General features: G+C 42.6%; 2 protein-coding genes across 2 annotated transcripts in view; one reads left to right on the top strand and one right to left on the bottom strand.

The window, feature by feature from the left end:
- LOC111237497 (protein eva-1 homolog C-like) overlaps nt 1-9,251 on the bottom strand; it is an 80,914-nt gene extending 71,663 nt beyond the window's left edge. Inside the window, exon 1 of the mRNA XM_022766621.1 lies at nt 9,002-9,251. Within this exon, the coding sequence (XP_022622342.1) occupies nt 9,002-9,185 (184 nt within the window). The 5' untranslated portion in view covers nt 9,186-9,251. The remainder of the gene's footprint in view (nt 1-9,001) is intronic.
- Nucleotides 9,252-10,314: 1,063 nt separating this feature from the next.
- Nucleotides 10,315-12,837, top strand: mrpl19 (mitochondrial ribosomal protein L19). Its single transcript, XM_022737793.1, has 6 exons — nt 10,315-10,410; nt 10,637-10,757; nt 10,855-10,973; nt 11,344-11,478; nt 11,757-11,938; nt 12,290-12,837. The coding sequence occupies exons 1-6, from the start codon at nt 10,332-10,334 to the stop codon at nt 12,503-12,505; spliced, it is 852 nt and encodes a 283-aa protein (XP_022593514.1). The 5' UTR covers nt 10,315-10,331; the 3' UTR covers nt 12,506-12,837.
- Nucleotides 12,838-13,261: the final 424 nt, after the last annotated feature.

Below are 13,261 nucleotides of genomic sequence, written 5' to 3'. Positions count from 1 at the left end.
TGAGGTAAAGACAGAGGAGAGGACTGAGGGATGGAGGAAGAATAAAAATTAAAAAAAAAGGAAGGCGGACATGTAGACTCCTAAACCAAACATAAATCAGTTCCCAGGAAGAGACAGACAGAAAAAAAAGAGAGAGAAGGAGGGAGGAGGAGGAGGGGCATCAAAGCATGGTTGACATTCTCCAAGATGCAAGAGCAGAAAAAGGTGTGTGCGCTGTGTGCATGTGTGTTGTGATATGGGGGTTTATTGAGAGCATAATTCTACAGCCAGCACATAAGTGGGGTGGACATGATGAGATAATTGTCAGTGCATACAGCACCCACCGGTCTCTTTTCTCAACACTTGTCCCTGTTTATCTACAGCTCAGTTTCATCCTTAAACTGGATGGTGCAAGCCTCCGTACCTGCAGCAGCAGGTATCGCTACTTATCTGATTCTCCTCCAGCTCTCCGCTCACAAAGACAACACGGCTTTCTCTGGAAAATACTGCAGCAGTCTGTGTTTAAGGTGACAAATGAGCATGCATTCCTAATTAATTACACAATTGTTGCCGCAACAGAGACAGAGAGCAGCTCGTGAACTGCAGCTGCATGAGGCAACACCGGGGTGTCACTGAAGAATCTTCTTCACACATTTTCACTGTGTTTTCTTTGGGGTTTCTTACACCTCCCCTCCCCCGACGCGAAGAGAGGGCAAGTGCAAACACACACCTGCAATGTCTACATATACGTCTTTACAGATAAACGGTTTAGGAATTAGACCCCCCCCCCTCCCCCAATAACAGTTATTACTATAGAACCATCCAGCTCGACATCTGATTGGGCTGTTTGGGTGGTTTTAGAGACTGACAGAATTCTATGCAAAATAATGATTATGGTATTAAAGGCTGGCTTTTCTGCTGATTATAAGATTTGATTCAGCCCATCTCACAGCTGGTAGTTAGGCCTCATTCTCAGCCTATGTTGGTAATTTAATGCAGTCTGAGTTTAATTTATGAGTTTCACCCCAAACTCAGACACGAGACAGACACTGTTTCAAAAGGTGACACCTACTCTCGCTCGAATTATAGTTATAGCAGGTATAGTAGCCAATGTCAGACCATGGCCGACGCACTGATAACACTCCATTAAAGCACAGTGTATAACTGAGAAACTAAGGCTGTATTCACACCCGTAGTTTGGTTTATGTGACTCAGACCATTGTTGCCTTTTTGTTCTGGTCTGGTTCGTGTTCACACTGACTCCCGCCAAATGAACCAACAGCCTTAAACATTTAGTTACGCAGTCGGACTCGGCGACTTGTCATCCTGCATCATCGTCGCTTTATGAGCCTACAGAAATAACTGACTATGAGCACTATTTATGATTAGACTGTAAGTCGACCACATGTTGGGAAATAATGACATAAAAAGGTTAAAATTATGGGAGGGGGTAGTTACTGTGAGGTCGCTGTGTTTCACTCACACGCAGAGGAGGACACAAGCAACGCACAAGCAACTCCTCAGATTGGTTGTTTGGTCCACACCAGTGTTTGGCTGACAACTTTCACACTAGCACCACGGTTCATTAAACCCAACCAGGTGTGAAAGCACTTGATTAGCGTTTTTTCCACCGCAAGGCACCGACTGAACTCAACTCGGCTCTTCTCGCTTTAGGTACCAGGTACTCCTCTTTTCCACTGCAGACAGTAACCCCCTCAATGCGACGTTGCACAAGCTATCGTGACGTCACCCTTAACGCAACACACACACACATGAACAATGGGAGACATCGAAGGGAGAAAGGTCAGCACCCACTCGGCTTACCACGGCGTGGTTTTGCAAATTGCCATACTAGAGGTACAGTACAATAACTAACAGAAATGTAACAGGCTACAGTGAGCGGTGTACAGTCGCTTGGCTATTTCATTCCGAACCTTGGCGGGTTTATTCCTGAACATCCCGTCTCGTAGAATGATGACGCAGCAGTAACGACCCTCTACGACCAATCAGTAGTCTGCTGGATTTTCATGTCACCTTATGGTAACGCCTCAGGTCACCTGGAACCTCAGCAGAGGTGATAAGTGCCAGGTACTATCCACAACATTTGCCCAATGGAAAAAAACGAAAAAAGGTGAGTAGTAGTAGTGGAGTGGAGTTGAGCCAGTACTGTGTGGTAAAGGGCTATAAATAATCAACAGCAGATAGCCAACACTGAGCAACAACAACACTTATACAGTGAAACTGTAACTAGTGTCAGATTTAAAAGTGATACTCCCTTTGCACAGAAATAACAACAGCTGAGTGGGAGAGCACAGAGGAAGTGCTTTTCATTGACATACAGTATAACGCAGTGGAAAAGCTTACAGACAAAACCTTAACTGATCCCAAAACATGTTTCTATTCTTCGTGCGGTACCAAGGCCTTTCCAGCATACTGGGACTTCATTTAGTGAAGTATTGTCCCAGCAGCAGCCAAATCATTTCACAAGTATTACCTCAGTCAGGATGTGCTGTCTCCCCACACATATTTTGGCAATGAAACAAAAACCGATGTTGATTGGTGCACATTAATATGGCCTATAAGCCAGGACTTGACTCAGTTGACACAAAGACGACGCCTTTAAGACGACGTCTGCTTTGAACACATATTCACATTAATCATGTCAACGCTTTTGTATTCAATGCTTTGTCCTTTTATTGGGGGGATTTCCGTCAGCGCATCGTGGTTCTAGTAAAAACACAGGTAAGAACCGTGATTTATTTTTAGAACGCCATCTCGACGATTCACTTTTCAATCACTCCATGGTGAAGCTATGACTTAAAAGCCCCCCCCCCCAGTTTGTTGCGGGGTGATGTGGGATCATTTAATTTCCTCACACGGTACTTAAATTGAGCGGTGGGGAAGAGTTGTTTCCTGTTGTAAACACCCATCTGTCATCGCCAACACCACTTTGTTGTTCCCCAACATGATGTCAGACTCTGCTTTATGTGCGTGTTTGTTTACGTGCTTATTGTATCCAGGTGGAGCGACTTACACAGCAGGTCTTGTCTTTCATCGCTATCATGTTGTGCCAGACCAGACTTCCACCTTAAATTACACACACACACACACACACACACACACACACACACACCACCCAACACCACCACAACAAAAGGAATCACACACACACAATCCACTGTGCCATAAATGCATATGCATCCCTAAGTTATGTACATTACATCTCAGAGCTGCCTGCACCCAAAGGCTCTTCAGTTTCACATTTTCCTTTCTGTCTGCCTTCCTTTCTTTCCCACAAGTCTTGTCGGAACCAAACTTTTAAGATGGGTATTTACACTGCTATTTATGACCAGCATCACCTCACCTATTAATGCTACATGTCACACAACACACACACAGCTTAATGGCTGGATATGATGTTTCAAATGCCGGCAATAAATCCTTAGCATGCTAAGTGAACACTGTGCTGTAGTGTGGAGCGCAAGCCTCCGTCTCAGTTACCTCTGGGGTTAAATGACCTCTGGTTTCTGATGACTGCTTCTATTTCCGATCCAGCTCCCAGTTGGTGAAACACCCGAATCAATTGATTTCACACTCGCAGATTTCTTATTTACTGTATCTTGTTTGTTAGTAAAGAGCGATGTACAAAGGTTTTGTGTTGTGGACCTTAAAAATGAAGTCCTCTACAACTTTTGTTTTGGGATATTTCATGAAGGCAAAGGTGAAAGGGATTCAAAGGGATTTGGATTCAATAAGCGGATTCAGAAACACATTCAGATTTGATAAAATGCAAAAAAAAAAAAAACCTGAACCATATCCTTCTGCAACATGTCTTCTCTCTTCGCTCAGGTGGATTTAAATGATGAAATCAAGAAGGGATTTTGGTTAAAACCTAAACTGTAATGTTGTAAGCTCCCTGCTTGACACCCAACAGCTCTTTATGTTTTGATAACATCAAGCAATGAATCAAAACCCATGACAGTTCATTCCTTTGGCAACCTCATTCACAGAAACTATTCTTTGAAGAGAAGGAACCCCCCCCCCCCCCCACGCTATTCAGTTCAAGAGAAAAGCAGCCTTATCCCGGGCCCTCGCTGTCCGCCGAGCCGCCTGCCTCCACCGCAGTAGACAAAACAAGTGGGAGGCAGGATTTGTTTAGACAGAGCTCACCTGGCGCTCACGCAGACACACAAATAGTGATCAGGCGAACCCAAGGGAGGAGCAGAGGCAGCAAGGAGGCGGGGAGGAGAAGCAGTGGTAGCGGTGGTGAGGAAAGAAGCAGGGGAGCTGACGTGTGGGGGAAGGGAAGGGACCGAGAGGGGAGAGCATGGGGTTCGGTGTGCTGCCCTTATCCAGGGCCACTCAAAAATCAGAGCGGATTAAGATTTGAGGGGCCTCGAGTGGCGCTCAGTGATAGGCGGAGGGGTGTGTCTGTGTGTATGTGAGTGTGGGGGCAGGCAGTTAGGGGTAGCCTAATCCAGGACTTGCACACTCGGTAACAGCAGAGGTGGATTTGTGTGTCTGTGTATGTGTTGGCTGCAGTGTCATGCTCATAGAGAGGCAATCAGCTGATCTGTCCCCTCGGCGGGATCAAGCTCTCCCAGTCATTTTTACATCACCACATCAAATGGCTACTAAACGTATTTTATTCATACCTTGTTTGTATGGAGACAGTTAATTATTATTTTCATTCTCAATTCATCTGATGATTACTTTTCCATTAATTGGGTAATTGTTGAGTCTGTAAACATCAGAAATTAGTAAAGAATATCACAATTTTCAAGAGCTCAAAGTGACATTTTCACACTTTTTTTTTTGTCCCACCAACAGTCTGAAACTTAAACATGTTCAGTTTGCTATAGTTCATCAGTTATCAAATTAGAGCTGAAACAATTCCAGCTTTACAAATGTAAAGAATTGGTGTTGAATATCATTTGGGTTGAGACTATTTATTGAATAAAGCAGGACATTTCATGGCGTCAGATTGGGCTTTCGAACATTATGTTTTTTTTTTTTCACTATTTCCTTTTTTGTAAACCACACAATGAATCTATTAACAAAGAAAATAATCGACAGCTTAACCGATGGTGAAAATAATTGCCAGTTGTAGCCCTAATTGAAATATCTGCTGGTTCATTTTTTGTCAGTGAGTGACAGATTAATCTGATTAATACTTTTTCCTAGTAGGTTAACACAAACCTAAACCTGGGGTTTGCCTTTCCAAATGTAATTCAAGAAAACTACAGTATCATTAGCTGAGAGGAGGACATGTCACCTTCAGTCAGTGCTTTGAGATGTACAATCATCACCATTACTGATCCATCTTTAGGGACCAAATAGATTTACTTAAAATTTTAAAGTCTATGCAAACTGCTTGAACTGCACTTGATCAAACTGCAATATGAATTAAAGTTGTTTAAAATGTTCAAAACTTACTGGCGCAGCTCTAAATGCTAAACATCAATACTGATCGAATGAAATCAATCGCACATTCAAACATGTGATCAGTTATTACAGGGCTAACCGTAGAGCCGCACTGCAACGTTATCCAAACATCTTCTCATCTTCTTTTGAACTGACTTCAAATTCATGACCTAAAGAAAAGCTGTTGACTTTCTTTCTACCTTTCCCGATTGTGGTCAACATGTGTGATGAGGTTCGACAGCGGGGAACAAAGAGTAAGATGGATGATAACTCCCCCTAACCACACACTCGCAGTTACTATGGGTTGACCTCAGTTGACCCCTTAGCCCCTCAACAGCCTCACATCCCATTCACTGGGGTTAAATAGGGTTTTGCCTGCAGGGTTTTATGACGGAGAAAGAGGAGGAACGTTGCTTCACTGTAGCCCTATGGCAGGGTCATAGAGTTTGCCTGGTAACAACTGCTTTGAGTTTGAGTTCATACACAACAACAACTGAACATGTGCGGGATATCAGTGCAGTGGTTCTAAAATGTTCTACGGTTGAAAAGAAAAGAAACACACCAGGCGTCAGTGTTTTGTTTGAGATGCTTCTGTATGAAGTAACTCTCAGTCAGCTGCAGAAAATGCTTGATTTTCTCTTATTGTTTCGACCTTTCTCTAAACAGACCAGCATGCATCACTCCCCTGTCCCTGCACAGCTACCACATGTGTTAACGAAAATGATAATCTGTTCTATATGTCAGCTGGTGACAGCATGCAACAGGACGGACGAGCAGAGAGACATTAAAACAAATCAGATTTATAGTCTTGGATATGAGTTCAGTGTTAGGTTACAACTACCAATTTTTTTCATTATTGATTAATCTGAAGATTATTTTCTTGATTCATCCTTTGGTGGGTAAAATTTCAGAAAACAGGGTGATTCTTTCAAATTGCTTTTGTTGTTCAACCTACAGTCAACAACCCACAGACCCTCAGTTTCCTATCACTGAAGACAAAGAAAAGCAGCACATCCCCACAACTGAGGAGCTCAGTACTGCTGCATATAAAATGACATTGATTGTTGCAAATTTATTTTCCTGCCAATACATTTAAATTAATCAACTAATCGTTTCACCTCCGTTTTTCCATGTTTAAAAAAAAATGTGATGCTGTGCAGTGTATGTATATGTGCCGCAGGAGGATCCATATTTGAACAAAGAGGTGAAGAAGCATGACATTCTGGTATAATGAATGGTTTGCTTTGGATGGCTAGATGACCAATTAAGAACAGTTATGTTACAAACCGAGAGCTCCTCGCATGAGTAAATCTAAGCACAAGCAGTAAGGAGAGCAAACAATAAGGTTGTATATTCAGTTCTTTTCAATTTTCAGTTTAGAAAAGTGCTAAAAACTTGTAAGATAAAGAGCATTAATTAGCTTCCTTGCTACCTCTGTTAGCCTAGGGGCTCTTAAGTGTTGCTTGGCTCACTCCTCACCTCTAATTAGCCGTTCAGGCAGCTGTATAATAGAGGATGATAACAGGGAGAGAGACAGAATTAAATTACCCTCCAACATAGTTTGTTTCCATTTCAGCAGCGAGCTGAAAGCCGCTGACGAAACACGAAACTGCCATTACTCCCAGTTGTTGACAAATGATCCAAATGCAAAACACATAGATTGACACAGATGAACCAAAAATGGGCCGTGATCAAGTCAAATCAACTTTTGCTGCCATAGATATTCCTTTGGAGGTCAAACAGTTGGCTCCACTGGGTTAATTCGCCATAGTGACTGAGGTCCATTGATGTGACCAGCTTGTCCGCCATCACTAATTCAACTGATAGAGGTCTGAGTGACAGATGTTAGATCTGAACCTACCACTTCTGTCACCCTGCAAACCTGGCAGCACCTGTCAATCAAAGAGCTCCTCTCAGTCTCCAGGGAGACTCCAGCTGGTCAAGAATGTGAAGACTGAAGGATTTCTTTGTCCTGCAGGTATTCTGAGGAAGTCCCCATTCTCATTTCATTCACAGGGATGCTTGGTCAGCATTGCACAGAGCAGTGTCTCTGATGAGCAAACAAAATTGCATCTGGGGGCTTGACATCGGTGTCCCTGCAGGGCTTATAGATAAAACTGATATTAGGTCCAAAGGAAGAACCCAACATGACAGCAGTGTTTCCTCCGCTTCACCTTAGGGAGTGAAGGGACCACTGGGAAGTCCAGAGAGAAAGTTTCAGGGCAAAGAAATGCCGAACCAAAGTGGAAATTTCAACAAATTAACTTCTCCCTATGGCACAATATTTGCAGAATCATGCCTAAGCCGGGGGTATTGGCAAACCTGCTCCAGGCAGCGGAAATCTGGAATCAGATGGTCTTATGGTTTTTCCTTTCTTGCTTAATTAACCACCATTTGAGCTACTTGGTTGTATTATTTATGGCATAACCAACAACCACTCACCAGAGCATGGCAATTACAGAAATGAAACCTTGTTAACAGCCTTCACTACACCATAATCTTAAGCAGCTCATTAGGCAGCAACATGGACACATGCACACACAGTCACATACACAGAGGGCATGTTACATACATCTGCTCTTTAGCACCTTTTTCCCCCACAGTGTTTTAGTCTGCTCGTTTCCAACCATTAGACCCATTAGAGGCCAATTAACACCGACACAAAGCTCCCTTCCTGTTTTATGGCACTGTAAACAAAACCTGCAGGCTTGCCTTGGGCTCAGCACAGCGCAATAGTCTATAATGCAACACAGAATAACTCATTAGTTTAGTAATATGCACGGCCTTTCTTGGAAGACATAAAAGCCTGCAGATTCCGTCACACCGGAGTGCACATAAACCTCAAGTAATTGGCAGGTCCCAGCCTTGTATTGACTTTACGTTTCCAACTGATTGAATATGAAGCGCATAAAAATCATAAAAGGCGGCATTGGCTTTCTTCTCCGTGCTGTAAATCTGTAGCAAAGGACAGCGCTTGGTCCAGACAATAGTTCCCATCGAGTAACACATTAACCACACTATCCCATTTATCTCAGTTGCATCAATGGGGATATGTGTTGCAGAGCTATGCTGAAGTGATAAACCATGCCCTGAATCCCTATAGCAAGATGGCTTTAGTAAAGGGGGGGGGGGGGGGACCTGTCGTTTGAAGTGGCCTATGTGGGTCACTCTCGGCAAACTGTGTCAGAATTGGCCCAAAGATAAGCGCAATGCGGGTCTTTTCCGCATGTTTAAGTTGCGTTGGGTCGGTTTATGAAGCAAACATTTGAGTGTGCATGCTGCAGCACGCCAGAGGCACGGGTCGTCCTGAGAGGACAAGTTTGAAATCACTGCTTATAGTTGTTTAGGGGGGTGGGGTGGGGGGATTCGTGCTCAACAGTTTTAAAGCATGCGTAATGACTTATCCTGCTTGTATTTCACCTCCTATAGGGCGCGAATAGAAGCCTATATTCCTCAAGCGTTCAATGGAAAGAAGCATAAGCGCAGATAACTTACGTCAGAATTAAACAAGTGCTGAGCATGCTGTTGACTGCCAGGAAAACATGTTTACGTTGCTTTCTGTCAACAAAAACGTGAACACATCATCATTATTCCCAACCTGAAAAGTCTGAGGAGCCCTTGGTGAAGTCGCAGAGGACGGTCAGACACGTTATTCCCAACAGGAGCGCATTACTGACGGCTGAGAGAGTCCCATCTGAGAAGAACATCCTTGAAGCCTCAGAGTTTTTGAGTCTCTCCGTAGCATTTAGAAAGTCCAACAGAAACAACAGCTGCTGCAGCATTGAGTTGAGTTGAGTTGAGTTGAGTTTCAGCTTCTGCGTCGCATGCAGGAGATGTGCGGTCCCATCTTGTCTCTGGTCTTCCCCCTCATCCTCCCACCACACTGCTGTGACACTGGGATCGAGGTTCCTCTGGGCTGCAGCCGTGAACCGCGCTCTCTCTCTCTCTCGCTCTCTCTCTCTCTCTCTCTCTCTCGCTCTCTCTCTCTCTCTCTCTCGCTCAGTGCATTTGTAACTGCGTGTTATGTTGTGCTGTGGAGGCAGCCCACCTGTAGGACCGACGCTCCCCTGCATGGTCTCAAAAGTTCAGTTCCCTGTCACACACACACGCGCGCGCGCGCAGGGGCAAAATATCTCACTGAAATGAATTTATAACATACCAGGAGGCCTTTGTGTGCCGTCTCTGACCTCTAGGAAATGATATGCTTTAGTGTAACACAGACCGTTTTGGTTTAACCCAATGAATCTCAGTGCTGGAATCAATGTAATCAAGCGATGTAGCTATTTAAGTAGGCTACACATTTGATGTATGTGTACTTGAGTATCTTCCTGTTATTCTACATTATACTTCTATAACACTATTTTCAGAGGCTACTTTTTTTCACTTCATTTATCTCATCTCACATGTATTCCTTTGAGGATCAATATTACACATATAAAAAATAAATTAAATTAAATTAATTGTTTTAACAACATAAACATTTTTTTATCATCCATCATCATAATCATCATCATCATCATCATCATTAACTCATAAAAGCAGTGGCTCTGCTCTGCCCTTTGCTTATTAATTAAAAGCATGCATCATGGTGAAGGCAATTACAGTCCATAATCAAGTGTAAATCAGGTAGGTTGGCAATGGCTGTTATATTGGTTTCTTAATAAGTCGAATATACAATTTGATTGATTTTTTTCTAAATCTAATTTAATTTGTGTGTAAGCATGTTGTATTCTCACAGTTGTGAACTTGACATAGGACCAAATAAGATTACCTAGAACCTTTTAGTCTATGCCTAGAACCACCGATGGAACAGTTGCGCCATCTTGTGGACAACTCGTTAAACTACAGATTCGGACAAATCGCGTTTGAAATACGTTTGCTCTGCTCGGCTTCCGTACAAGCTCACACGCGACAACAGAAGGTCAGACATGGCAGCCTGCGTCAAAGGGCTCGACAAGTGTATCTTTTCCCTGAGGTTTTTACGAAACCTCCAGCTCCAAAATGAACGTAAGTAAACTGAACAAACTCCCCTTATCCCCATTATACTTTACAGTTTGATGGCATGCTGCAAAAAGGTGTAGAACTTCTAATGTACATCCGCTATGTGTGCTAAGAAGCTAACGATAGACTGCAAGCTATCGTTTCTCAACCTTATAGTGATCAACACAGGCTTACCTTATCTGTACAAATGTGTGCGATGTATGTCTATAAAATGGTATCTTGTTGTTTTCAGGGTTTTTGTGCACGTCCCTGTGCCGTCCTGCATCGGGGAATAACAACGAGCCATCCAAATTCACTCCTCCATCTAAACCTGTCATCGTAGATAAAACACAAACCCCGGCGTCTCAGCGAAAGTATGATGTTTCTTTGTAAAAACAGAAAAGTACCGCCGTTACAGGCTGGGTGAAGTAAGGTTTGTAATGTGTTGTCCCGGTCGTCTCTGCCTCCCAGGTTTCTGAGCCCAGAGTTCATCCCTCCGCGACAAAGAACAGACCCTTTAAAGTTTTCCATTGAAAGGAAAGACATGATCCGCAGGAGGAAAGTGCTCAATATCCCTGAATTCTACGTAGGTAAGAAACAAAATGGTCAGGTATCTTCCCACAGCAAGGTGAGGGAAAGAAGATAACCCAAACAGTTTGAATTCTTTCACCCAGGGAACATAATTCATGCTTCCACCTCCTCCAAGTTTAAATACTGCACCCCACTCTGTAGCCTTAGGTAGAATATCTGAGACTATAATTGTAAGTACTGCTACTAACATGGTGTTAAAGAAGAGGCCACATTATCATAGTTGTTGCCTGCCCATATTGGTATAGTCTAACCTCCGTTTGAGTTAATATTTACTAAAAAAAATAGAAATAGTGCTCTTACAAATACTGTATGTATAAAGATTAAACTTTATATCATAATTTAAATTGTGCTATTGTTGATAATTTCCAGGGAGTATCCTGTCAGTGACCATGGCTGATCCTAATGCCAGTGGTAAAACCAACCGCTTTGTTGGAATTTGTATCCAGAGGGGTGGAAAGGGGCTGGGCGCCACATTTGTCCTAAGGAACATCATCGAAAATCAAGGTGAGGTTTAGATGCAGGAAGGGCTGGTAGATAACATCATTACTGAAAAACTAAGGAACATACTATTGGCAGAAGTATTAATACAAATACAATTATTTAACTGAGAATGGAAACTAAGAATATCTCTACTTTAGTTTTCAGTGGTAGCTTGATTACGGAAGAGGAAAGGCTTGTTCATTCACTTTCCCCATCTAGAGTTTCTTTACATGTAAGAAGTGAATGAGGTGTCCTTCAGGTAAAATACCTGTTTTAAAGATGTAACTATCTGTGTGGCGCAGGTGTGGAGATTTGCTATGAGATGTATAGTCCTCGTATCCAGAATATTGAGGTGCTGAAGCTGGAAAAAAGGCTGGATGATAACCTGATGTATCTGAGAGATGCTCTGCCCGAGTACAGCACTGTGGACCCGGACATGAATCCTGTGCCCTACTCCTCTACTGGAGAGGTTCCTGTCAACAAGGTGCGACAGCTTCAAGATCAACCCTGATAATATATTTACAAAGAAAAGAGCTGGTTTAAATTAGGCTTCCTAAATTACTGTAAATTCTATTTTGATTATTTTAATTACTAATATTAGTGATGTAAAATATAGGCTTTTATGTAAATGTATTTTTATTCTTTAATCTAAAAAGCCATGCAGTATCACTTGTGCTTAAACCCTAACCATTACAGTGTTAGTGCCTTGCTCCAGTTACTTTAGAAAACAATGCCTAACAGATTTTTTTTTTTAAGGAATAAAAGTAGATTTAATGTGAAGAAAATAAAGAATGTTGCAATGTAAAATGATCGAGCATCTCTGTCCATTTACCAGATCAAAGTAAGGATGCGCCCAAAGCCATGGTCAAAACGCTGGGAACGACCCAGGTTCAACATCCAGGGCATCCGCTTCGACCTGAGCCCTGAGCAGATGGAGCACGCCCAGAAGTGGGCACAGCCTTGGCAGGAGTACGACATGCTGAAGGAGTACGACACATCCAAACTGGAGGAGGAGATCCTCAGTGAGGTCAAGCAGGAGATGAGAAAGTGAGGAAGAGCCTCCTAAAGTGATGCGCAAAGATTCTTCAGTTTAACCGTCAACACAAGAATGGGAAAAGACTGGAGTCTGGAGATTTGCATGGATGTGGAAGTTCACTCTGCAGGAAGTTCATCCAGATGTTAACCACAGCCATACAAGTGTATATAAGGAGGGGCCAATATTGAAATGGGTATTGTATTCTAAGGAGTCATGCCTTCTTCGTTTTGTCTTATCCATCAGTCTGCTGTACAGTATGAGTTCTTTCATTAGTTCCCAGCCTTAGGTGTGACATACGACATTTTGCAGATATTAAGTGGTTTCTATAATAAACGATGTTAAACCTCCCAACTATGGAATTGCATTATGTTCTCTTGACTTGCTTTTTTGGCTGGCGTCCTGACACTAGATGGCGCTATTTCTCTATATATATTGCAGCCATCAGCAGTTGCATAACATCCTTTGTTGTGTTGTCTGTTACAGTGTTTTGAGGGAAATTCCTGCCACGCTGAATAAACAGAGACGTATTATTTCAGCAAAACAAGTGATGAGAGGCCTGTTATCCAAAAGCAGGTTAACTGAGTTTTAATGTTTAAAACTTGTCTTTTTCTATCAGTTCATGTTCTAGATTTAAGGGGCTTCTAGGTTTAACCAAGTAAAAATTTCTAAATAAATCAATAAATCTGCTTTTTGGAACAGGCCCTAGTACCCTGCACTTTAAGAAAAAAAAAGAAAAAAAAAAAGGACCAAGGACACCCGGTAGTGTTTTAC

The sequence above is a fragment of the Seriola dumerili genome, unplaced genomic scaffold (genome assembly GCF_002260705.1).
Source record: "Seriola dumerili isolate Sdu_G_001 unplaced genomic scaffold, Sdu_1.0 BDQW01000025.1, whole genome shotgun sequence".
In the NCBI taxonomy this organism is placed as follows: domain Eukaryota; kingdom Metazoa; phylum Chordata; class Actinopteri; order Carangiformes; family Carangidae; genus Seriola; species Seriola dumerili.
This window is presented reverse-complemented; position numbering and strand designations above follow the sequence as displayed.